The following is a 26,948-nucleotide window of genomic DNA, read 5'->3' as shown; positions in this document are numbered from 1 at the left end:
GCCGGGCTTTAGTAGTGCTTAGTTCAGTGACCTTTTTTGCTGTTAATGATTGCGATGACAAATAATTTAGCGCTTGGGAAAAAAAAAACCCGCCAAACCCGATTCGATACGCATATTTTTTTACCGACCCGGTAATATAATAAACAAAAAAAAAGAAAAAAGAAAGGGAAAATATATGATAAATCCTTGAGTCAGCCCTTCAAAATTTTAATATCTTTAAGTTTTTTTTTTCGAAAACTTAGTCCTTGGGTCAATTGAAATGATAATAAAATTCCCACCGTTAAACTTTTTTAACAGATATTAGGAAAACTCAAAACGCATCGTTTTACTCAATTAAAATATTAATTTTTTATTAATTTAATTAAAAAAAAAATTGAAGGAACCGACCCCCTGCAACCACCCCCTGGGTGGCAACCCACCCCAGGAGTGGCTTACGGGCCACCCCTCCACCCATGGGGTGGCTCGCGGCCACCCCCAGGGGGTGGCTGCAGGGGGTCGGTTCCTTCAAATTTTTATTTTATTTTTATTTTTTTATTTATTTAATTTTTTTAATTAAATTAATAAAAAAAATAATATTTTAATGGAGTAAAACGGTGCGTTTTGAGTTTTCCTAACATCTGTTAAAAAATTTTAATGGCAGAGATTTTATTGTCATTTCAATTGACCCAGGACTAAGTTTTCGAAAAAAAAAACCTAAGGATATTAAAATTTTGAAGGGCTGACTTAAGGATTTATCATATATTTTCCCAAAAAGAAAAAGAAAATAAAGAAATAGATAATAACTTCAATCATTGTAAACTCGGTATTTTGTGTCCTCGAATATGAAAGAGACACCTAAGCTTGAAAGACAAAATAATAATATAGCTATTTACACTAAATAATTTTTCTTCTCCTAAAAAATTACACCATAGACAAAATGTCCATTTACAAAACTAATGACAAAACCACCATAGCTATAGTTCTGGTTGGTTTTAGACTTTAGAATCCGTTTAATATTGTGTTTGAGAAATAGAACTTTTAAGTAAAAAAAAAAAAAAAAAAACTCTTTAGTAAAAGTTTTATTTTTAAACTTTTGTCAAAAGTATATTTTGGCAATTTTTAGGCTTTTTAAATCTTTAAAAGCGTTTAATTATTTTTTTTTTATCAAACTGGTATTATTTTTTAAATGGACTTTTTTAATATTAAATGTACTTTTAAACCTCTCAAACGTACATCAAAATAGGCCCTTAGTTGGTTTTAAAAACTCTGGTGTAAGAGGCTCGGATTTCCATTGAAAAAAAAAAAAAAAGGACAGCTGGATTTGCGGCTATCACGCTTTATAATTAGTTTTTTTTTTTTTTAACAAAAAAAAAAAAAAAAACCTATTTTACAAACTCTTTAAATAATATTTAGTATAACTCTTGTTAGACATCCTCTCCAAATATAAAGATTCCAAAAAGTAAAACTAATCTTTTTAAAATTGATTCAAGAAACCAGAATATATTTACAAAATAAAGACTATTTTCCCAAAACAATTTCTAACAGAATTCCCTTACCTTTATACATTTTCCGTTGAACTAAGCCCACCTGAAAGCCCGCGCAACTAAACCTCCCACGTCACTCCAACTCCATTAGCCACAACTTGACACGTTTCACCTCAATAAAGACTTCCACCTCCTACCCTTCTAAAAGCCTATTCGGAAGAGAAAGCACAATCCGTGGCACAGCACATACAACAATCCCCTCCGTCTATCCCATCTTGTGATCAACGGCTCACATTCTCTTCCCCCACTTTACACGGATTGAGCTTCCTAGCCGTCGATAATGTCCCAAATCCAACGGTCCCAATTAACTCCCGCCCTTACTTCAAACCCTACTCTATAAATATCGGTCCAAACCTCCCATCAAATCAAAACACATTATTCTCGTTTGGGTTTTATTCCTTGGGCCTCTATAGATCGAATCCTTGAATCCTGATAACAATAATTTATATCTTGCGACAGGATTTAGGATTTGATCTATAAGGCCTAAGAAATAGACAAGAACACAAGAAAAAAAGGAACACAAAATCGATTGTTTGTAAAAAATAATGGGAAAATGTTTGGGGGGAGTTGACGGCTATTACAAAAAGTACTGAGATCCTCTCTCTCAGAGAAGGTAAAAAACAAGTACTTCATTCTTTGTTTTTTACTACATATTTTCTACCATTTTGACCATTTATGTGTGGTTTCCAGGCTTCCGGCCAATAAATGCTATTATGATCTGCAATTTCAAAGGCAAAGAACCGCCATTTGGGTTATAAGATGAGTTTGAGAGCATGAGCATGGTTATATATATGGTGGCGGTTCATCTCATTTAAGGGTTTAAAATAAATTACATGGTTAAAACTCACTCTCCTCCCAAAACCCACTCTTGTTTTAAGGATACCAAGAAATTTTCTCCCAAAACCTACTTTTTCCTCACGTCTGGAAAAAAAAATCCCAGATTTACCCTTCTTCTTCCTCACATCTGGAAAAAAAAATCCCACAGCTTTCGACTTTTAGTGAAGCCACGTTTTTAGAATTTAAAATGGAAGTTGCTAAACCTAAAGCCAGGTATGTTTACAGAAAACCTAAAAAAATAAAGGAGACTACTTGAGCAGCGGGAGCCGCTGCTGGACTCGCGTGGCCTTTTCGCCGCTTTTGGTGGACTCTCGCTCGTCAGTTCTTTGCCGCCGGTTCGTCTTTGTCTGCGTTTGAGGCGGAGTCATATTCAAACTCAAAACCCAATGCCAAACGCCAATATCAAATATCCTTTCAGGCTGGATTCTATGATTTGGGTTATTGTGTGCCTTTTTGGATTATAAGTTTTGTGAGTCTTGTTGTATTGAGTCTTACCTCAGTAAAAGTTGAAAGCTCGGATTTTTTTTTTCAGATGTGAGGAAGAAGAGGAGTAAAGCTGTGATTTTTTTTTTGTTTTTTGTAGACGTGAGGAAGAAGTGGGTTTTGGGAGGGAATTTTTTGGTATCCTAAAAATAAGTGGGGTTTGGGGATCCCAACTATTTTTCCTAGGAAATAAAATTATTTTTTAATTCTTTATAAAAAAACATTTTACAATAGATATATATATATTTTTTTATATGAATTAAATATTATTATTTTTTTATTATTGTAACCAATGAAAGAAAAGAGACAATTGTTAAGACGTGAAGGAGAGAGAAGAGTGATTGATTTATTTATAATTTAATAAAGCATTGAGTATTTATTATATTTTTTAATGTATTGAAAATATTGTAAATGCTTTTTGGTGTAGGTTAAATATAGGGATTTTGTTGAAGGTGTGGTTTTGAGGTTTTTTTTTTGTTAACTTTTTCTAGATATAGGGAAGAAAATGACATATAGGACATTTCTTGTTAGTGCTTTAAGAGCATTCTCAATGAAAGAGTCATATTTTTATGTAAAATGACTTCTTAAAACTCACTTTTATCTAATTTAGTTAAGTCATTTTTATGTCTTTACATTCGATTAGTTATATTTCTATCTATTATATTAAAATATTATTAAAAGCAATAAAAGTTTTGAGAAAAAGAGAACATGTGAAAGGAAAAATGGGAAAAATTTTGGGAAAAAAGAGAACATGTGAGAGGAAAAATGGGAAAAGTTTTGGAAAAAATAGAACATGCAGATAAAAAGTAGGAAAAGATTGGGGAGAAATAGAAAATAGGTGAGAGAAACAATGAAAAATAAAATAGTTCCTTTAAAAAGTGCTGTTACATTTTGCTTTTTTTTTAGCTCTTCCAATCAAATATCTATTTTACATTTTCTTTTGGCTAATCCAATGTATGAGGTTTTTTAAACATTTGAAGAACTATTTTAGATAAAAGTAACATTTAGTTCTTCCATTGGGAATGCTCTAAGTTGTTATGCAAAATCGCTATGCTATTTTGCGAAAGAGTCTAAGTCTCTTATTTAATAAATTATTAAAATACTTCTACTACTTATGCCATTAGTTTTGCAAGATGGAAACACAGCCGCATGTAAATCAAATATACATAGAGAGATTATTCACAACCGTGTTTATCACAACTTAGATGTTTATATAAAATCAAAAAACCTAAATCAACAAAGATCAAAATCAAAACATCATATGGTTAAACCCCTCCACCAAAACATCATGATCAAAAAATCACATTTGGCTTATCGGGAGAGGGAGATAGAGAATGGAATACCTGTTAATGGTAGGCACTTTGGCTCCGGCGAAGCCTCTTGCAAGTCTAGCCTGAGCTCTTTCTGTTTCTCTGACGCTTGGTTTCTCTATGCAGCTGAGTTTCCATCTTTCAAAACTAACGGCGTGAGTAGTAGGAGTATTTTAATAATTTATTAAAGAACTTGGACTCTTTCCAAAACGGCATAGTTTTGTCTGCAAAACTATGTTGTTTTACATAACAACATACATGTGGTAGTTTTCACTACCGCATGTAAGCTGGATCTAGTTTTGGGAACAGATATTCTTCGGTTTAATTGAACTAAAGAATATTCAGTTAGTTATAGCGAGTGATATTTTTGTTTCTTTATTTTTAAAGAGACACAAATACATATCTACTATAACTAACTGAATCTTCTTCAGTTCATTTGAACTGTAAAAAATCCTAATTGTGGATTTTGGGAGGGAAGTGGGTTTTAGCAACGTGACTTATTTTAAACCCTTAAATGAGATGAAAGGCTCAAATTAAAGGGGAATTCGAGGGGATCCCAATCCATTGTAACACTCCTCTCCAGCTTCCATGCTAAGTTCTTGGACACCATTTGGCAAGAGCCTGGTACTATTTTTTCAAAAAAATTAATTCTTAATATTTTTATTTTTTATATTATTAATCAATTTTTATTATTATTCAAATAAAAAAATTTCACTTTTTCATACAAAATATTCTTACTTTTTTTTCACGTCAATTAATTTTCACTATATGGTTATTACTCACAAAACAGTAATTATCCAATGTCAAACAGAGTAGGAGACCTCGTCTTCCAACATCAATGGGAATTTCGAGTGAAAGAAGCGGTTGTTGGTACCAAAGACCTGCCAAATCAAATCCCAGCCATCTCTCAATTTTTGTTCTGTTGTTATTGTTACCAAATCATATCACTGAGAAAGAATCTAGCTGTTCGTTATTTCTCTGTCTCTCTCTAAGAAGTAAATGAGAGGCAATTTGGTCTGTTTGGAATTGTATTTAAAGGGCTTAAAAATGCTTTTAATACTCAAAAAATTCGTTTAAAGAAAAAAGTACTAGTTTGATAAAAAAAATTAAAAGAGCTTTTAAGGGTCCAAAAAACTTAATAATGACCAAAATGCATTTTTAGCAAAAATTTAAAAATAAAGGCAATTCCAAATAAACTTTTATCTTGATATTTAGTGGCAAGTAAGTTGGCAACACCATCGGCGGAGTTAGTGCCAATAAATTCTCAAGAGCGTGATAACAAGCTGTTTGTATTTAGTATTCAATGAATTTAGACAAAAAGGCAAAAGAGGAAAAAATATAAATATAAATATAAAACCCAAAAAAAAAGAGATGCTAAGTTGCTCATATGGTTGACACAATATTTGGCTAGTTTTTGCTTATTGATGTTAGATGAGCATCTTGAATCTATCAACTCCAATTGCTATTACCTTCGGTTTTCGTGTTTACTGTTTCAAAATCTTCTACCTTAAGTTTGAAGGGATGTTTGAAATTAAATTCATAATATATTGTAACGGACAAAGTTTTCTTTCAAATTGGATTTGAGGAATTTCTTTCAACCTAATCTATAAAAGTGACATATGTCCATTGAACATGTGAAAAACACATACTCTTTTAATAGCTGAGATAACGTTGGAATAAATTTTATTAAAAACTCATGTGCATCTCACATGTTATTAAAAAAATGGGTACATATCACTTTTATAAACTAAGTTGAAATTTTTTTTTTAACCTAGTTCCTTAAACTAAAAGTGAAATAATAAAATAAAGACATAATTATAGAGATTAAAGTCTAAGCTCATATTTTCCAAATTAGGATCCTTGCCATTTCATTTGAATCGGAGAATATCAAGTTATTAAAGTGGAGGGGTATTTTTGTCCTATCAAAAAGTGAAAAAGGCAAAAATACTCTCCACTAAATGAATTGAAGAGGATCCTGTTCCATATTTTCCACTTACACACTTAATAATGTTACAATAGCAAAAAAACTCATATTTATAAAAGAGGAATGATAGGGACCCAACTTTTTTGCCCAACAAAAGTCCAACTTTTGCCTTATTTATTTTTAAAAAATAAAATAAAATGAAAAATGAAAAAAATGTTTGAAGCAACCCTATCTATTTTTTGTCTTTTATTTGGTATTTTTTAAAAAATGAAAAATGGTATTTTTTTCATAATAATGTCATTTTTTTTAAGAAAATGTCATTATTATGAAGAAAAATACTATTTTTCATTTTTAAAAAAATACGAAATAAAAGAAAGGCCAAAAATAGATAGGGTTGCTTCAGACATTTTTTCCATTTTCCATTTTGGTTTTTTTAGAAAAAAAATAAAAAGTAAAAGTTGGACTTTTGTTGGGCAAAAAAGTTGGGCCTTTAGCATTTCTCTTTATAAAAAGAAAAGTTTAAAGTAAACATAATAGTCAAACCAATCAGATTTTATAGTTGGTGCAGGAGATTACAATCAAATCCATGAAATGATCAAATCATATAATATCTTCTAACTACTCTTGCCGCCCAACGAAGTTGAGTGATATGGTGGAGATCTTTGGGGTTTCTTGTTAGTGACTATATATACTATAACACTTCTGTGTACCAAAATATCGTGGCTGCAAATGTTAATTCTCTCAATAATTTGTCACAATCTACCCATTTGCCTCAAATTGTAATTATATATATATATATATATATATAAACTACATCATAATTAGAGAAACACCAAGAACACATTAGAAAAACACTTAGCAGTTCCTATATATATATATAGAAAGAGAGAGAGAGAGTGTTTATTTAACCTCCTTGATGATTCTGGAGGTTGGATTACAACAAAATGTGCTTAATTTAGCAAAAAATGATATAAAAATGCAACAAATATATAAATATAGATTTATTTTCTACCTGAAATTAATACGTGATAGTTTGTAGTATGTAAACCAAATGTACTGGAAATACCAACGACGTAATAACTGTCAACTCAACTAACCATTTCTATCGTATATACTAGAACCTTGAAAATCGGAACGCACCGTATTACTCTGCGTATAAATATATTTTACTGGAATGCAGCTGAACCCTCCAAACAAACAGAACAAAATCTGCTAAAAATTGACTCCCACCTCCTAAAATTAACGTAGAGATTGCTGCTGACGGTTACAAACGAACGGTAAAAAATTAACAGAAACTCCATAGATGGGCGTGAGCCTCCATTAAAGGCCTATACAGCTTCTCCTGGTTGAGCCGGTTGGGCTGGTGAGTTCCCATTAACAAGCAAAATTTCCCCACCCCCATCCAACACCTTCGGACAAAAAGCAAGCCAGGCTGAAGGGGCGGCTCAGTCGCTGCCCCAGCCACCAAAAGAAGAAGAATCATCTTGAGCGGTGTTTTTTTTTTGTTGACAAAAAGAAGGAGAAAATGGAGGGTGAGCAACGGTCGAAGAGAATGTCGTCGTCGTCATCGTCGCCGTCGTTGTGCGGGTCGGACGACGAAGAGCTGCAGCAAATGCTGCTGACGCCGCCGCCATGGAAGAGCAGCAAGCGATTGTCGAAGCAGCTTTCGATGTGCGAGACGTCGCGCGACATTGCGTGGGAGAGGCGGCGCCGTCAGATTCTTCGACAGGAGCGCAAGAAGAACGGCATTAATAACGATTCCGATGACCTCACCGACGAGGACTTGCACGAGCTCAAAGGGTGCATAGAGCTTGGGTTCGGGTTCAACGAGGAAGACGGTCAGAGACTTTGCAGCACTTTGCCGGCTCTCGACCTTTATTTTGCGGTGAATCGGCAACTGTCTACGAGTCCTGTCTCGACGCCGCAGAGCCGTAACTCTACATCGTCTCTTGAGGGCCGGTCGTCATCTTTCGAGAGCCCCCGTAGTGATCCCGATTCATGGAAGATCTGCGGTCCAGGTAAAGTTTCTATATTACCGTTGACATTTTGAACTTCAATTAATATATTATTAATTATTCTTTAAGCCTACCATTCCCAAATTAAGAAAAATATGAATTTAATTATCTAATTTATATTGCTAGAGTGAACGATGTAAACAAAGTTCTGATGCCATGTTAAATTAAATGTATTGTAATGACAAGAAACATTTCCGTACGTATATAAGCATCATCAAATCACTTACGGTAATAGGAATCGATGAATTTAACAAGCCCCAATGCATAAAATATTTGATTGGAATATGAGGTGAATGAGGAAGATAAGATTTGAATTCAGGATTTTTGATTCTGATATCATTTTAATTCAACACTTATTTCAAAAGCTTAAGCGAATCGAAGCGAATGAATTTTGCTTATTTTTGTTGTTTAATGATGTTTTTTTTTTGGTGGGGTTTGCAGGGGATGATCCTCAACAAGTAAAAACAAAGTTGAGGCATTGGGCACAAGCCGTTGCTTGTTCTGTGATGCAGTCCTTTTGAAGCGTTGGATGGCTTTGTACAGACACAGAGTTCTAGAATGAGGCAGAAAGACAACAAAAATGGGGCAGACAGAAAGAGAGAAAGATGTCGCTTAAGGTTTAGTAGGGTTTTCTGTAATTGTGTTACTTGTACTACACTACTACTGTCAACCAAAAAAAAAAAAACAAAAAAACAAAAAAAACAAAAAAACAAAAAAAAGAAAGAAAAAGATGGTGCAGCTTGCTTGATTTCTGGGGGGTTTTATTGGCATTGATGAGGAACTTTGGTTAGAAAATGATTATGCTCTCACCCAGTTGATCTATTTCTCCTTCTCTTCTGTTTCATTTTGAATCTAAAAGTCTCTAATTAGGGCAGAGCATACTCATGTAACCAAATTTTGTGTAAGACTTGGTAAAGTAACACCACCAGCACATTCAATTAAAGACATGTACTATTCAAATGTTCATGTAAATCATTAGATCAATTTCTTGCTTAGTACTATTTTTTTTTTCATTTTTATTCTCTAAAAAAATTTAATAATGATTCATCTCAAATTTAATGGTAATTTTAAATGGCACATCAATTTTATAAAGACATAAAAAGACAGAGTTACAATGTAGCTTATTGTGCTTTGTTTGGGTTCCTTTTTCTATTTCTTTTTCCTAAGCTCTTAATTCTAATTAAGTTGTTCAATACAGAAAGCCTTTCCCTTGTAGGTTGAATGTTTAATGAGAGATAAACCATTATATATGTGGAAGCTACACTTTTACCTATGGGGTCCTATATATTTTTTTAAAAAAAAAAATTCAAAATCAAAATCTTCACCTAGGAGAAAAAAAAAATCACATTTAAGCAGGTAAAATTTGGCACATATTTTTCGAGAAATGATTAATCCATTGAGATCATTTACATCCTTTTATAGTTCTTCTCTCATCGTTTTACTTCTCAAAATTACCATTGAATGTATAACGCCATAGATCTAATGGTGATTTAAATGGATGAGAGAAAGACCATGACATGACATGACATGAATCATTTAGGATGTTGACACCGTTTAACAATTAGTGATGACATGTTGATGAGGCAAGATTATTATTATTATTTTTGTAACAATTTGCTTCATAGAGAAAAACCAAACCAACAACAAAAACAGCCCTCACTGGATCTTTTCCCCTAGGGATGGGGATCGAAATTATGGAAGGTGGGGGGGGGAAAGAAAAATAAGAGAGAAAAGAACAAGATTATTAATTAAGTCATTATGTATAAGGATTATCAATTTAAAAAAAATCTTTTCTTTTTTTTTTTTTTTTTTCAATACTGCTTGTTTGTAATTCATTGATGTCATTATTTATTTGGTACTAATTAACCAATTTATTTATTTATTTATTATTTTTTTTTTCAATGCTTGTTTGTTTGTATATTAACCAATACTTATAATATTCAAGTGAAATGGGAATGGATAACTCACATGGCACAATGTTCATCTACTTGGGGCAAGTTAAACTCAGTTTTATTATGGGGTTCATCTATTTAGGGCATATTTCGGTTTGGCCTGAGAGTAAAAGTAGGACTTTTTGAGTGTCAAACACATTTTTAAGCTCATCAAATGCACATCCAAACAAACTCTAAGTATGTACTCCAAATAGGCCGAGAATGACTTTAAAGGAAAAGACAATTCCAATTACATTGCTTTGAGAGCGTCAAAGGTTATAGTGGCTCTTTTTTAGGTCTTGATTAATTGAGTAATCATGTGCTGACATGTAAGATAGAATTTTAAAGTTAAGGTGTCTCAAGCCATATGGATTTGAATGTAATAGTATGTTCAAATTTAAGTTCTTTGCATAGTAATACAAGTGAGTTTATCACCAAGACATAATCAAATATGAAATGGATTCATGAATGGTGCACGTCTTGCAATTTTTTTTTTTTTTTTAATTTTTTAACATAGTTGGGTGGAGAAAACTTTTATAAATTTGTTTAGCTATTTTGGCTAAAAAGGGTGAATATTTAAGCCACTGTCGATACTCTTTTAACTCAAATACTCTAAAAAGTTGATTCCGTTTAAAATATTCATACACGAGTTCAAATACTCAAAATGTTGTAAACTTTTCGCTCTTCATTTATAGCAATATTGACCAACCCAACAATGCCGTAAAAACAAGCTGGATTAGTATCATGTTTATCAATCAATAAAAACGAGATTTTAATAACAATCTAAAAAAATATTATAGAAATGTGTTGAGGATGAATACAATTTTCACACGAATATTAGGATGAATATTATAGATACGTGTATTGTAGCACTTTTTTAGGAATATATGTTTGGTTGGTTTTAGTGAAAATGATTTATGGGAAAGAGTGAAAAAAATTTGTTTTGTAGTAATTTTTTTATTTGAATAATAATAATAAAAATGATTGATGTGATATAGAAAGTAGAGATGTTGAGATTAATTTTGAGGTGAAATTTTTTTTTTTTTAGGATTGAGAGAGGGCCTGGTACAGTACCAGCCCAGGACATTTCCAAACACTGCCATCATATATGGGAATCGTCCATCAAGAAACTCAAAAGAGAAAGAGAACAATTTAGTGTAGATTGATGAGAAGGGTATTTTCGTAAACATGGGCTGGATTTGAAATGCTGAAACCGTGCTCCTGGAACCACGAGATCGTGTGAGCTGCAAAAGTAGAGTCCGTTGCCAAACACCCAAGGGCGGACTTACTTGTTGCTTTGGGGGGACGAAAGTTTTTAAAATTTCCCCAAAATATATGGTTTTTTCAAGTTTGTTCCTCTAAAATATTATATTTGTCCTCCCAAATAATATTTTTGTTTCATTTTGCTCCCCTCTTGACTCTTCCTGCAGAGAGACCTACAAAGCTCTTTTTTTGAGGTCATAGACAAGATAGCATAGCAGGCTGCACGTGCAGTGACAGCTTTTCTTAAGCTGCAGAGAGAAGTACGAAACTTTAAAAAACAAAAATTCACAAAAAATCTAACTTTGTAACTAGTTTTCAAAAATTGAAATTTTTAGATAGAAATATTCTATAAAAAAGTTACAATTTGTCAAAAATGTCTCCACATAGACCATACTCGTTGGCTTCTAACAGGATCTCTAATTTGATTTGAGATTTTGAAGCAACTTTACTTGGCTTTGAACTATGTGTAGACTCTAGTGTCATGTCTCTTCTCTGCCCACTGCCATCAAACTCATCACCTAAATGTCTCTTCTCATATTATCATCCTCTCTTGAGTCTCCTCTACTCAGATTATAACAAATGAAAGCTATTGTTCTTTGGATTCTGCCTCTCATTTTATTGCTCATTGCTCAACAGCTAAAAAAGTTGAAGCTTTTCTCTCTCTTCTCTGCGACTCTGCCATCAAACCTACAAAGCTCCCGTAAGGAATTCGGCACTTTGTAAGGCTTTATCTATTTTATTTTATTTTTTGTTTTTTATGTGTGTATATCGTGTAGAGAACCAATAAGGTTCTTGGGAGAGTTATAGATTTCTTTCTTTTTTGTTTTTTTCCTACAAGGGCCAAGGCTATCTGACTATAGCAATTTTTATTTTTTTAAGAGTGTAACCTTGTATATTTTTTCCATAAAATGACTAGAACTGTCGTTACCCACATGATTTGCTTTAGTTTTGTAAGTTGCCTTTGTGTGTGTTATGATTAATAGATATTCTAAAATGATTTTATAGGCATGTAACTTTTGTATATATTAATGACTTATGATTTACTATAAAATTAAATTTGAGACTTTTTGTTTTTATTTTACATAAATACGCACAAACGTGCATATATAGAAAAATTATATGTATCTATGTACCTTCGTCCCCAACACTAAAAGTCCTGGTTCCACCCTGTTTCAATCTCATTTCATCTAAGGTATGATTCCCACGATTTAATCTTGTCTCATTTCTTGTTAATTGTTATGCTTGATTCTGGTTGTGTTATACACATTGTTTGTGATATATTTTGGTATGATTTTCCATTATCCATGAGATCTTTTCACATGACTAAATATTTGTGCACACCACATGTTTGACAAAATGTCTAAATGACATTCTTGAGCCACTTACCTTGATTCATGACTTGAATTGCTCTTGTTTATTGTCATTATGGTTTAAGCTTTGATTGTGAGGGATATAAGCATTTGTTTCCATTTTTGGCCTTGCTCAAAACTTAACACGCATCACATGTTTGATGTAATTTCTCAATGATGTGCAGTTGGTCAAATTCCTCTTGTTTTTCTTGGAGTGATTATGGCTTGATATATTTAGGCTTAAAACCTTGTTTTGTGATAATCCTTCATCAAGCCATGAATCATTGCTCACATTTCTAACGGTAATGAACATCAAGTGTTTGATGTAATGCTTTAGTGATATTTTTAAGCCTTGATTTCACATGTTCTTTGTCGTTTCGCATACATAGTTACCTCATGAGATATTCTCTGCGATTTCCACTCATTTTGGGGTTAAGTGTGTAGGTACCATGGAAGGAACATCCAAGAAATGCTCTCGGTCACAGAAATACTACTCCAACACCTTCAAAACCAAAGAAGTGAAGAAGCTGTATGCAAATAGGTTCAAGCAGAGAGCTGTGCTTGCTGAGCGAGGAGTGACATGCGCAGATTTTTCCGGGGAATTTGCCGATAAGCGAGGATTGAGGGGATCCGAATACAGTGCACGGAGACCTTGCTTGAAAGGGCACCCAATTTCTACCGAAATCCCATATCTTATGTCTTCCGACAGTGCCCAATGCTGTTCTTCCTCTAGTTCCCACTCCCCTACCCGCAAGAACCCTCGTAGGCAGACCCTCCTCAGCAGGCCAAGAACACGTTCTTCGAAGGTATACTTTCAAACCCTTTTACTTCTTGCTTCAATTGTAAACTGTTATGTATGCCCTTTTTTTTCTTCTTTAATCTTTTTCTTTCTTTTGGGGTCTTAGTACCTCTTTTCAGGTTAGAGATTGTTTATTTTGATCATTTCTTTTATGCTTTGGAAAGATATTATTTTCAAGGTTTTAATGTCAATCTTGGTTTTTCTTTTAAGGAGTTCTATATAAGAGAATAAAAAGGAGAAGAAGAAAAACTAGATTGTTAGTGGTAGGTGAACTCGTCAATCCCTATGAACAGAGATCCAATTTAGGCATTAATAAACACTCTAAAAAGCGCATATGAATAATTGAGAATAGCGGGTAAGAGAGAGGATTGGGGAAAGTTTGTTCTTGCTGCGTTGGATCGTCCACGAGAACGGTTGTCGAACGGACAACATTGACATCTTCAGTGTTATTTGTAACGGTCGAATGGCTAGAGAATGGTCAAGCGAACAGACAGCACTAACCTCCTGTAAATGTTACAAAAGCTCCAAAAACATATGGGGATAACTTACAATAGTTTTAATCACGAAATTTAGCCAATCAAATATTTAGACAAAAATATCTAACAAACATAAGTGATGTCTACATATTACCATAAGTACAATATGTGCACTAAATGGACAGGTAACATTACGGTACTAACTTTTCCCACTATCAAGCTTGTCCATTCATGTGTTTTTTTTGGATATTGTATATTCATTATTGTATACTTGAATCTTGGAAATAAATTGGTTCCAGAGTGATAGTTTTCTTTTTAACATTCACGATACTTTGACTGACCTATTACATTCATGATATGCAGCCCTATTTCCTTAGAAGCAGCACTCAAAGGGATTGCATGCAGCAAACCAGCACTCTCAAGGTAAGACATACCTTCTCTGTAGAATGACTGATTGTTCTTGATTGCATTGATTGCTGTACTGAGCCTCCGATTTTTTATATGCTCGTAATGGTTGCAATGCCTACTATGTTTTCCATGTTACATGCCCAATAGTTATGTACGTTCATTTTTTCCATTTTTTCGTACGTAACTAGTGAGTTCTCAGAACTCCTACGTGGCAAATCTGGATTTGGGTGGGATCCCATCACTAACACTGTCGCCAATTATGTGGGAGCGTATTAAATTGGTAATAGTTTAAACACTAAACACACGTTGCTTTGACTACTTTCTAACAACTGGAATTTTAGGTGAAAAAAAGCTTTGGGACGTTCGGCTAGAAGGGACACAAGCGGTCATAGTCCCAAAAGTAAGGAAAAAGGACCAATGCTCGATGAGTGGTCATTTCAGGGTAAGGGCAAGCTAGGCGATGGTGACATTTCTATGGGGCCTAGTAGCAATATGCCCAAAGAAGTTCAAAAAATAGCAAAGGCGAAGACAGATCTCACACGTGTCAACTCTTACCACTATATCCCGCTTTCTTCGACCGTGCATAGCACATGCACATCAGCTCATCCCAGGCGTCAATGTATGAAATTGCTCAATGAGCTATTTCACGAGTCATCAGTTGATACTTACTTTGAGGCAATTAGTGTATTTCTTGCTTCTGAGCAAGTCCAATGGGATTTCATAAGGATGTCCGACGATCATAGGAGGTCGTGGTTATCGCAGTTGTTGCCTTAGAATATTGTTTTCCTTAACTCATTTGTTGTTGTTGTTTTATTTATTTACTTTTTTAATAGGTAAATTTATCCTTGTGTTTATCAGTTCCTATAAACTAAACTTTTTTTGCTCCCCTTGAATGTTAAAAGGAAACAATACAGTATCACAAACCTCAATATTTTCATCTCTGATTTGCTCTCCTTTATAAATATTATGAGGGCAAAGCAAAGCCAAATGCTAAACCAGTTCCAGATATGAAACCAGTTCCATCTATATCTATACGAGGTTTATCATCTTTATCACAGACAATATTGTTATATCTATCTTAAAATTCATCCAAGAGGAAAAGAAAAAGTACAATGCATGCTCATTGAATTAGTAAAAAGAATTGAACATACCTACATTCACAGAAAATGCAGGAAATCTGAATGGAAAAATAATTCAACTACATTCACAGAAAATGCAGGAAATCTCAATGGAAATATAATTCAAAGATCACACCCTGGAAAGTACATATTCAATTACTTCAATATTAACGGATGCTAAATCAACTTCTAGCTTTATGTCTTGAACAAGATAAGAGAAAACCTCATTTCGGAATAAAGATAATTCACACAAAGCCTTGAGGGAATGCTCATATATGGCTATGAAAAAAAGATGCTTTGATTTGTTTTACATACCTAGCCATAAAATGGGTCACACTAGACCAATAACCATATCAAGAAGAGAGCAAAGAGGTTTTTTTTTTTTTTTTTTTTTTTTTTTTTTCAAATTAAAATTCTGGCCACGTGGACATTTATGGCCAAATCATGGACATTTTATTGCAACCAAGCATTTCTCAAACATAAATGTACTAAAAAAAAAAAAAAGACAAGAGAGGTAAAAGTGTGTGAACTATTACTTGGTTTTTATTGCTGTCTGCAAGGGCAGGTGCAGTTTCACAATGTTCATACGTGGCAAGTAGATGCAGCTTCTTAAATGAATTTTAAGTTTGCCTTCAATTTGCCTCGGTTCTCACCCTTCAAAATAACATTACCTTTTTTTCTTTTTTCTTTTTTATAAATTTTATTTTGAACCCTCACCCCACGGATAGACCACATTTCCTTATAAATGGTGTGATTAGAAGACCACAGAGAAAGGTGTAAAACTACCATCTCTCTCGATCCTCTTAGTTTTCATTTCATCCCCTCTCTCTTTCTCCAACACTGACAAGTAGCCGTGGGTGATTTGCAAATTCGTCTAGGTTTATTTCTTGAGGAGTTTTGAGCTCTATCAAGTATGGCGACAAACATTTTCGCCAATATTGATAATCTATCCGCTCTTCCTCTTCTTCGACTCACTATAGAATTTCAATGTCAATCTCTGACGGATATTTCTTCACCACACGATGCATTAGTTCACGAGATTTCAGTTGATGCGTACTTTAAGGCAATACGGCTATAGTGTTCTGAGCATCTCCAATGGGTTTTTATAACGATATCCTCCCACCATAGGAGGTTGTGGTTATCGAAATTATTGCCTTAAAATATTAAGTGTTGTTTTTAGTGCTTCTACAAAGTCCATTCTTCCTATATATGTAAACCAGATTCATATGCTACTTTCTTTTATCTATGCTGCTTTTGCATTGTTGGATTCTACTTAATTTGTGTTGTCTTCATCCATGATAGGAGAAATGATTGCCCTCTCCTGCTAATGTATTAAAACTGAAGCTAAACAAATTATTTGGGCTAACTGTGAGTGATGATGGTAGGGAGATAAAAAGTGTTCCAAGAATTCCACCATGGACACAGTTTTGCCTTAAATCATATTACCTCTCTAAAAGTGACGCTTGGGGAAGTAGACAATATGGAATCTTTGGCACCAAGCTGGAGTAAGAAGTCAAAGAATCATGCATTCAGAGCTGTGAGTGATGATGAATCCCATCGCCCATTTTTCCCTTTTGGTTTTTAACCGCAAATATATATATATTAATAATTTTTTGTGAACTTTCATTAACTTCACTCATACTCTTATTACAGTTTAAACAAAAAAAATCCAACCCAACCTGTAATAATCCACGTGTCAAATGAATCGATTGAGTAGTTTATCGATTCTTCTAAACATAATAATATCATTTAATTAACATCATTCTTCAAGTTAAATTGAAGTGTATAATAATTTAACAAAATAAACACTAGCATTCCTCTGAGATTGTGCGGACTGCATATGAGGAGGTCCATACAACCTTACAGTGTTGACAGTACCCTGAAACTATGTAACATTTTACAATATTAAATAATTGAAATACTATTATAATTGAAATAACATTTTATTGTGTCATTCAAAAGTAAAATGCATCACAATGAAATAATATCATAAATAGTTTGCTCACACTAGCATTGCCCTAAGACTGTGGTGTTTGATGTTGAGAGGGCCCATACAATCTGACTATGTGGACTGTTCCCTGAAACTGACCTCTACCTCCACCCTTAGTCCTTGGTCCACCTCTTTGCAGTCTCGTAGACCCTTCTGGGGTAGGTTGAAACTGACCTCTACCTCTACCCCTAGTACTCCCTCTACCTCTAGAAAATGCATCAGTATCTTGCGAACTCTGCAAATATGATGTAAACTTGGTAAATCAAATGTAATGAACTAATTGCAATGAGTAATGGCATTTAAATAGTTTATCACTTACTGTAGCATCAATGGTTGGCTGGGGAGTTGGGGTCTGACCATGTAAACTCCGACCACTACCGTCTTGTACCTATGATAATAAACTTGTCAAATATTAACATAATACAATATAATGAACAGGAGAAAAAAAAAAAAAAAAAAAAAAAACATGTAGTAACTCGCCTCATGTTGTCTTGCACTACTACTTCCTCTCTTGTAATTCACTGTCTCTGTTCTATTCCGTGGACATGTTCTACTATTGTGTCAAATCTCTCTACATTTGCCGCATCTCATCCTCACTCCACCCTTCCTCATATGGTATTGATTAATCGGCTCTTTTGGACCCCTTGTCCTTACTTTTCTGAGCTTCCCTGGTTGTATTCTACTTATGGAGGGGTCCACTTGGTCGTAGTTAGTCTTTACCCATTGGTCCTTTCCAGGCATTGGATACACAATGTCATCATAGGCTTTTTTATACATCTCAACAATATACCAATCATTTACATAATCTTCGGGGTTTGCATTAAAAAATCAAATTGCAGACATTGCATATGCATATGGGATTCTTGTCATGTCCCACTATCTACAGCCACAAGTTTTCCAAAACAAATTCACAACATACTGTTTATTATTGTGTTACTTCGTATAACCCAGCCACATCATATGTGCTGTAGCATTGCCAAGCAACCTGTCCAATTTCATCAAATTTGGTAACAACCCTTGGACATTGCTTACCAGTCATGGTGCGGATGCCATCCCTCTTCGTTTGATATCTCTTTATCAACTTCTTCCTTATGAATTCCAACATGGATATGATCGGCAGGTCAGACGCATTCAGGATGTAAGCATTGAAGCACTCACAGAGGTCGTTGACAAGTAGATCACACATTGGGAATGTATTGAACCAAGCCCTAGACTATGAGCTTGGGTCAACATTTGACAAGTAGTTGTATGCATCCTCGCTTATATGCTTCAATTCATCAATTTCTTTATGGAATTCAGCTTCAGTGTATGTTGCAGCTGCAGCCCATAACTTGTCTTTCAATGCAAGACTACGATAACCTGTGTCTCTGTAGTTCGCATACAAATGCCTCACACAGAACCGATGGCACCCCAGGGAAGCACGACGTCAAACGCTGGTTGTAGCGCCTACAACCACAATGAATAATAAACAACACTTGGTTATCTTTTGATGAAAACAATGAAAAATAAAAACAAATAAACATAATGAACTTATAATATAGTTACCTTTTGACTATCAGAAATAAATGTTCATCCTTGTGCAGGGGGTGCCAAGATCTAAGACCAAAGTCTCAAGAAACCATATCCAACTGTCTTTGGTTTCTGCCTCAACAACTGCAAGAGCCACTGTTCGCCTAGTTACACATCTAGCAACAGATGAAACCTCATTCTCCTCGTCACTTATAGGAGGGGATACAAGTATGTCACTTCGAGCCATGGCAGAGTTTGCATCATCATCATCAACCACATCACCATAGCACTTACCCCTTTCCACTCTCTTTTTCAGCTCCCCTTGCATTTGCATTTTGGTTATCGTCCTCCGCCGCCTCATCACTCTCCTCCTCCTCATCATTATCATCATCCTCATCCTCACCCTCATTACCCTCCCCATCACCCCCCCTTATTACCCTCAACACCACCCTCCTCAACATTTCCTCTTACCATGGATGACTCACACTACAAAAAATCAACTTTTTACTGACATGGATTTTCTGACGTGTCAGGTGGTCTGACACGTCAGTAAATCCTCCTGACGGGGCAATTTTGACGTGTTTCATGCGTCAAAATTATAAGTGTCAGGAATGGAAAATTTCTGACGCGCCAAAGATGGCACGTCAGAAATTCCTGACGCGCCAAAGATGGCACGTCAGAAATTCCTGACGCGCCAAAGATGGCACGTCAGAAATTCCTGACGCGCCAAAGATGGCACGTCAGAAATTCCTGACGTGTTAGATCCAACACGTCAGAAATTTCTGACGTGTTGGATGTAACACGTCAAAAAAAAATTTTGACGTGTCTTTTTTTGACACGTCAAGAAATTTAAAAATTAATTTAAAAAAATAATTTTTTTTTTAATTTTTTCTGAATTTTTTTTTTTCAATTAAAAAATGTATTAATTTATTTTTTTTTTTTATTTTTTTTAATTTATTGAGTGGTGCAGAAAAACGAATTTCTCTGCACCACTCGTTTCTCTGCACCACTGGTGCAGTGAAGTGGTGTAGAGAAACCCAACAAATTGTTGGGTTTAAAACAACGAAAAAATTTTCTCTGTAGAGATCGAAGATTTTAAAACAACGAAAAAATTTTCTCATCTCTGCAAAAATTTTCTCCAAAATCTTTCTCCGCTCTCTCACTTCTTTTCGATCTCCATTTTCAAAAACCCAAACCCACACTGAAAAATCTTCAAACAATCAAAACCCAAATCAAAAAATCCAAAACCCAAATAAAAAAAACAATCTGAAAAATCAAAAACCTAAATGTCAAACCCAACAAATCTTCAAAAACGTAAAAAATCTTCTTCTCTTCTCTTCTCTTCTCCTCCTTTTTTTTGTTTTTTTTTTTCTTCTGCGCAGAAACATGCTTCTCTTCTTCTTCTCTTCGATCTCCCTTCTTTTTCTTCTTCTCTTCGATCTCCCTTCTTTTTCTTCTTCTTCTCTTCTCCCTTCTTTTTCTTTTGCTTCTCTTCTTCTTCTCTTCTCCCTTCTTTTTCTTCTGCTTCTCTTCTCCCTTTCTTTTTCTTCTCCTTCTTCTGCTTTCTTTGATCTGCCGTGGAGAGAGAGAGGAGAGGAGAGAGATCAGAAAGTGTAGGGAAAATAAATGAGGAGGAAAGAATAAAAAGAGGAAAAAATTGAGGGAAAATAAGAAGTGTTTCAAATTTAAAAAATCCACCCAAATTTTTTTTTTTGTTTTTTTGTTTTTTTTTTTCTTTCTGACGCACCAAATTGGAGCGTCAGAAATCCGCCCATTTTTTTTTTTTCCTTTCTGACGCTCTATTTTTGGTGCGTCAGAAAATTCTAATGTGTCCAATTGACACTTCAAAATTTTCTGACGTGCCAAATTGGAGCGTCAGAAATCCGCCCAAACTTTTTTTTTTTTTTTCCTTTCTGACGCTCTATTTTTGGTGCGTCAGAAAATTCTGATGTGTCCAACTGACACGTCAGAATTTTCTGACGAGCCAAATTGGAGCGTCAGAAATCCGCCCAATTTTTTTTTTTTTTTTTTCCTTTCTGACGCGCCAGTTTTGTCAAAAAATTATGACGTGCTAAAAATAGCACGTCAGAATTTTTTGACGTGCTATTTTAACACGTCAGAAAATTCTGATGTGCTATTTTTAGCACATCAGAAAAATATTTTCTGACGTGGCATTTTTTCCACGTCAGAAAATAGTGACGTGGCAAAAATTATGTACTGTTTGCCACGTCAGAAAAATAGTTATTTTTTTGTAGTGTCAGGGAGGTTGTTATCTTCATCAAACAAATCCGGTTCGAATACTTCTTCCCAATAAGAATCATCTCGATCAATCCTACTATTTTCACCATATTCACCATCATCATCATCATTATCGTCTTCATATTCATCATCATTAACTGCAGGCTTATCAAACGAAAAAAAGTACAACTCAATAACCGGTACCCCTTTATGTGCAGCAACCATTTCCAAGATATTATGATCTAATGAAATTAATTTCAAACCACGTTGAAAACTACAACCTAGTTGTAAGTAATACACCAAATCCCCTGACTTGTATCCATATTTTTTTACTATACCCTTAATCTCAAAAAATGACAACTTGTCATCGTCATACGTCTCATCATGCACATCTACCTCACCCCCCACATATGTGCACATAAACCCCTTATTAATCTTACCACTGTAATGCACCTCAAACACAAGCTCTTGTATAGTCATCCAAAACAATAAAAGAATTAAAGAAAATTAACAACTCAGTAAAATATATATATATATATATATATATATAAAATCAAGCTTACATAAATATCAACTAGCATTCAGTATAATTTAACTTTAACTAATTAATTAAAGTCACTTCACAGAAAAAATAAAAATAATAAGAAAAGTTAAATTGTACAAGGCATGCAATCTAAATTAAGAAAACATTCTGGAAACAAATCTAAACAATATATGGTCATTAATTATGTACACCCAATTATAAAGGCACATGCAGCTTTATATGATCATATGATTATTTTATATGACATTATTTCATATGACCACGTCACCCATTGCGGATGGATTTTGGAAATAGTGATGGGATGTAGGGTTACTCGACACTATAAATTAATTATCGTGATTTTATATGTGAGATAAAAAAAAAAAAAATCAAGAATATATATTTACGTTACTAGAGTAAAAATGAATTAAGTGCTATACATATTTTTTTCCAAGAGAACTTTTTTTATGTTACAAAATGACCACACAATTTTGTAACTTTAACTGATTTTTTTTTTTTTTTTTTTTTAATAAATGAATATGAAAGCTTCCCTAAAAAAAAAAATTATCATTCTTGTCCACTTGACATTCTCAAACACTTGCAGCATACAAGTAGCAACAAAATTATCACGAAAGTGAGACATATTCGTATTCGTGTCCTCTCTCATGCATGCATAATGCATATAATTAAGGAGAGAGAAAATGAAAAAAAGAAAAAGAAAAAGAAAAAGAAAAAGAAAAAGAAGAGAAGAAAATGGTAATATTCGAATATTCAAACTCTCACATCATAAGGGAGAAAAACATATATAATTGGATATCCCTTTTGGAGCTAGTCAAGCATGGCCGGAGGATGCAACTAATTCGTCGACATTTGTGTTTTTTAATGACATTTTCACTTTCTTTTTAACTTATTTCAACATTTTTAGGAAAGAGTGGTTCTAACGGCTACCAGCAAGCAGGTTTTTTAATTCAATATATACAAAAGAATTTCGAATCATTTTTCCCCCCAACAATTTCTCTGTCTCTCATTTTGGTTTCCCATCATTTTTTATAAGAAAAAAAAAACATTTTATGTCCAAATTTTACTATTAGAACAACAACCAGCCGACATCTAACGATTTTTTCTTCTTCTTAAATTTAAGAAATCATACTACTTTTTGATCTCTTCCCTTCAATAATTTATTCATATGTCTAATAATTTTAACTAACACAAGGAAAGAAAGTATAAGAAATTAGTAAGACGGGCTAAGAATAATTTTGGAAGGTTGATTATCACTTTCTAAAGTTTGGTAGTGTTTTTGTAAAACTATTAAAAAAGTACAAGTAAAACTATTAAAAATATTAAAAAAGTAAAATTAAAAAAAGAAATCATGTTGTGCCACATCAATTTGAATATATTTCATATCTAATTATGTTGTGTTACATTAATTTGTAAAATGTGTTTGTAAGCTTAGTATTCATCATGATAGAATATATATCAATAATAATGTACACATTGTTTTTAAATAATAATGAACATTTGAACGGAATTAAATAAAAATTTGGTTTAAAACAAATACATTTTTGTTTTTTAAAACAAATTTTTTTTTTAAAAAAAAATCATTTTCTTTGAATAAAAAAAAAATCGTTTTTTTTTAAATTAGAAAAAAAAAATCTTCTGCTTTTTTAATTATTATTAAAAAAAAGACTTAAATTTCTTTAAATTGTTTTCGAATTTATAGGATTATTTATATCTTATTTAAAAATATATAGTCGCATTTTTATATTTTTGTTAGCCTTTAGGAGGACATTGATATTATTTGGGGGGACATTGTTTAGAGGGACATTGACATTGTTAAGGTGAATACATTGCTTTGTTAGTTTGGGTGAGAGATCGTGTAATTCAAAGTTTAAGGATGCAAGAACTTTACTTAAAAAAAAAATAAGGAAGAGTAGTTGAGCAATTACTATATCATAAATAGAGGTAGTGCTCGATGGGACAAAGCTGACATGCTAAAGTCAATTACAATATATGGGTAGGGTAAGGGGTAACAAAGCTGAGTGACGTGAAAGAAAGAGTTCAGAAAAAGTGTTGAAGTTGAGTTGCAAAACAAAATCTCCTTGAAGAGTAGATGAGCAATTACTATATCGTAAATGGAGGTAGTGCTCGATGGGACAAAGCTAACATGCCAAAATCAATTACAATATATGGGTAGGGTAATGGGTAACAAAGCTGAGTGACGTGAATGAGAGAGTTCAGAAAAAGTGCTGAAGTTTGAGTTGCAGAACAAAATCTCCTTCAACTGACGTCCTGAACTCGTGCGTATGTGGGTAGTATGCATCCAAAAAGAGACGACTATGGAACATGAGACGAGAGAAAAAGTTGTTGTTTATACCCATTGTAAAATTGGAGACCCACTATTGTGGGTATATTGCATTCTGCATTGTAGCATGAGCTTTGCAGGTGCATCACGTGCTTGGACGCACGGTTTTTAGTTTACTACAAGACAAAATCTCCAACCCCTGGATATGAAACTGCACATATGAGGCAGCATGAGAAACTCATATTATTTAAGGTGGTGATTAGCAAACAACACCAAATACCACTACATTATTCATCTTATTTTTCAAAAAAAATCAACAATAAAACATACTAACTTTTTATATCACATCATTCACTTTTTATTAATATTTAAATAAAAAAATCAATACATTACAAAACTTTTCTACTTTTCAATACTATTTGTTGTTTACCAAACAGGGTCATATCTGAGCATTCCCGTAAAGCTAGAAGTTGATCATGTTTACCAAGCACAACCATATCTAAGCATTTACCAAACATAGCCATATCTGAGCATTCTCCTAGAAGTTGATTTAGCATCTGCTAATATTGAAGTAATTAAAGATGTACTTTGAGGGTGTGATCTTTGAATTATTTTTCCGTTGAGATTTTCTGCATTTTCTGAATGTAGTTAAGTTCAATTCTTTTTACTAATTCCATGAACATGCATTGTTCTTTTTCTTTTTTTTTGTCTTCATTTCTTTTCTTTTCCTCTTTGAGTGAATTTTGGGATAGAGATGAAAATATTGTCTATGATAAAGATGATAAACCTCGTATAGATATGGATGGAACTGGTTTTATATATGAGGATTTAGCTTTGCTTTGCCCTTATAATATTTTATAAAGGAGAGCAAATATTGAGGTTTGTGATGCTGTATTGTTTCTGTTATCAACCCTAGCATCAACTTGATTCAAGAGCCTGCTAAAAAAGAAAAAGGATCAGTAGCGATAGACGGCATAGTGGGGTGTGGCGGTCGTGCCACCTCCGATGTTTAAGTGAGAATTGAATTATAACAAGAGTAATAAATGAACAAATAGTGAGTAATAATGATAGCTGAGAATAAGAAAAAACTATAGTTTACCCTCTCAAAGTTGACAACGTTTTTCAATTCGAACACCAAAGTTTCAATTTTTGCAATCCACCCCCACAAAGTTTCAATTTTTTTTTCAATTTGACCAATATTATCCCAAAATTTCCATATTGCCCTGATTTTTATTTTTATTTTTATTTTTTTATGAAAATAAAAAATAAATAAAAAACAAATTTGAGGGTGCAAAAATGGCTCAGCCACCCCAAATTTTTTTTTTAATTTTTTTTTTATGAAAAAAAAAAAAATTAGGAACAATATGAAAAGTTTTGGATCCAATTAGTCAAATTGCAAAAATTGAAAGTTTGGTGTTCAAATTGAAAAATGCTATTAACTTTGGGGGAGTAAACTGTAATTTTCCTTGAGAATAATAAACGGTAAGAGTAGAGAGTATGTCTCTATTCCATAGGTGACTCTTCCTTTTATAGAGGCTGTAGGTAGGTGGTTCTAGTGAAACTCCCACTTGCTCCCTTGATTTGCGGGAGAATTTGTAACTGTAGATTATCCCTTGAAGAGACCTACTATGCGGCTGCCAAAATTTGGCAACCTAGCGTAAGACAAATATTAAAATCTTAATAATAATAAAAATTTGTTTTTTTTTTTTGGTTAAATTTTTATGAGTTAATATTTAGTTTCTAATGCCTCAAAACTTATTTTTGGATTTAAAACTAAAACTTAAGGGTGGAAAGTTAACTCTTTAGGAATGATATCACCTAAAAGAGATTTTATCATCCTAAATTTGGTACTAATATCCCAAATTTAGTGCTAATACCTCAAATTTAAATTCTCATTTAATAGTTATTATTGTTCCAAATCATATCACTGAGAAAGAAATATGTTTGTTATTTCTCCTTTATCTCTCTCTTAGAAGTAAATGAGAGGCAATTTTACCTTGATATTTGGCAACACCATCGGTGAAATCGGTGAAAAAAAAAAGGCCAAGTAGGTCATATAGTTGATTCAGTATTTGGCTCATTTTGTCCCTAAAAGATAGTTCAATCGGCTATAACCACACTTAATAAAGTAGAGATCACTAGTTCGAATTCCTCTACTCCTCTTGTGCGGACTTGTCAAAAAAAAAGTATTTGACTCAATTTTGGCTTCTTTTTTTTTTTTTTTTTTTTTGAGTATAAGGTATCAATTTCTCTTTATAAAATCAGAGAGTTTGAGCAAATTGCTCCAACAGTAGCAGGTCCCGAAGACAATTCAGTGGTCCCACCCACATGTTAATCACCTCATGCTGTACGTCTGATTCCATTGAATCTTTTGATTCGTATTTATATTCATGAATCATTCATTCTAATCATATAATTTTTTTTTAATATTATTTTCATTAAATATATTTATTTCATTTTCAATTTTATTATAATTCTAATTAATTAGAAATAGAATTATATCAAAGAATAAAATAAATAAAGAAAATGAATTTAAGAATAAATAAATATTAATTATAAATCGATATTATTAAAATTATTAATATTAAAATAAATAAATAAAATAATAAACTAAATCAGTAGAATAGAAATAATACGAGGTATAAGACCTTTTGAGGAGTGATTGGTCCGCTAGATCAGAAAGGGGAATGAAAATTCATTTCTTCCGCTTTCATTCATTTTGTTAAAGATTAGATAAATATATTTCTATCTTACACTAAGCCAAGAAATTCAAAAAATCTGAAATTAAAAAAAAATCTGAAAATATGGGAAGAAGGGAAGAAGGATAGGGATCAACAAGTTATTGAAAATTGTTTTTCTCTAAGAATTAAGTTCGGGGAACAAGTAAAATAAATCTTTTTATCAATGATTCTACGAAAGATCTTATACTTGGCTAACATGTGAGCTACAT

General features: G+C 33.3%; 2 protein-coding genes across 2 annotated transcripts; both read left to right on the top strand.

Annotated features, from left to right (window-relative positions):
* Positions 1-7,427: 7,427 nt before the first annotated feature.
* LOC132172949 (uncharacterized) lies at positions 7,428-8,713 on the top strand. The gene is made up of 2 exons (XM_059584513.1): positions 7,428-8,095; positions 8,534-8,713. The coding sequence occupies exons 1-2, from the start codon at positions 7,603-7,605 to the stop codon at positions 8,611-8,613; spliced, it is 573 nt and encodes a 190-aa protein (XP_059440496.1). The 5' UTR covers positions 7,428-7,602; the 3' UTR covers positions 8,614-8,713.
* Positions 8,714-12,862: 4,149 nt separating this feature from the next.
* Positions 12,863-15,208, top strand: LOC132172222 (uncharacterized). The gene is made up of 3 exons (XM_059583684.1): positions 12,863-13,441; positions 14,274-14,333; positions 14,660-15,208. The coding sequence occupies exons 1-3, from the start codon at positions 13,085-13,087 to the stop codon at positions 14,687-14,689; spliced, it is 447 nt and encodes a 148-aa protein (XP_059439667.1). The 5' UTR covers positions 12,863-13,084; the 3' UTR covers positions 14,690-15,208.
* Positions 15,209-26,948: the final 11,740 nt, after the last annotated feature.

The sequence above is a fragment of the Corylus avellana genome, chromosome ca2 (genome assembly GCF_901000735.1).
Source record: "Corylus avellana chromosome ca2, CavTom2PMs-1.0".
In the NCBI taxonomy this organism is placed as follows: domain Eukaryota; kingdom Viridiplantae; phylum Streptophyta; class Magnoliopsida; order Fagales; family Betulaceae; genus Corylus; species Corylus avellana.
Note: the sequence above shows the minus strand (reverse complement) of the source record. Positions and strands in the feature narration are given on the sequence as shown.

What these genes read in the sequence shown, in the direction of transcription:
- LOC132172949 (XM_059584513.1), top strand. Translation starts at nt 7,603, where the DNA reads ATGGAGGGTGAGCAACGGTCGAAGAGAATGTCGTCGTCGTCATCGTCG. An exon ending in ATGGAAGATCTGCGGTCCAG is followed by an intron (nt 8,096 to 8,533) that starts GTAAAGTTTCTA and finishes TGGGGTTTGCAG; the next exon opens with GGGATGATCCTCAACAAGTA.
- LOC132172222 (XM_059583684.1), top strand. Translation starts at nt 13,085, where the DNA reads ATGGAAGGAACATCCAAGAAATGCTCTCGGTCACAGAAATACTACTCC. An exon ending in CAAGAACACGTTCTTCGAAG is followed by an intron (nt 13,442 to 14,273) that starts GTATACTTTCAA and finishes CATGATATGCAG; the next exon opens with CCCTATTTCCTTAGAAGCAG. An exon ending in AGCAAACCAGCACTCTCAAG is followed by an intron (nt 14,334 to 14,659) that starts GTAAGACATACC and finishes CTGGAATTTTAG; the next exon opens with GTGAAAAAAAGCTTTGGGAC.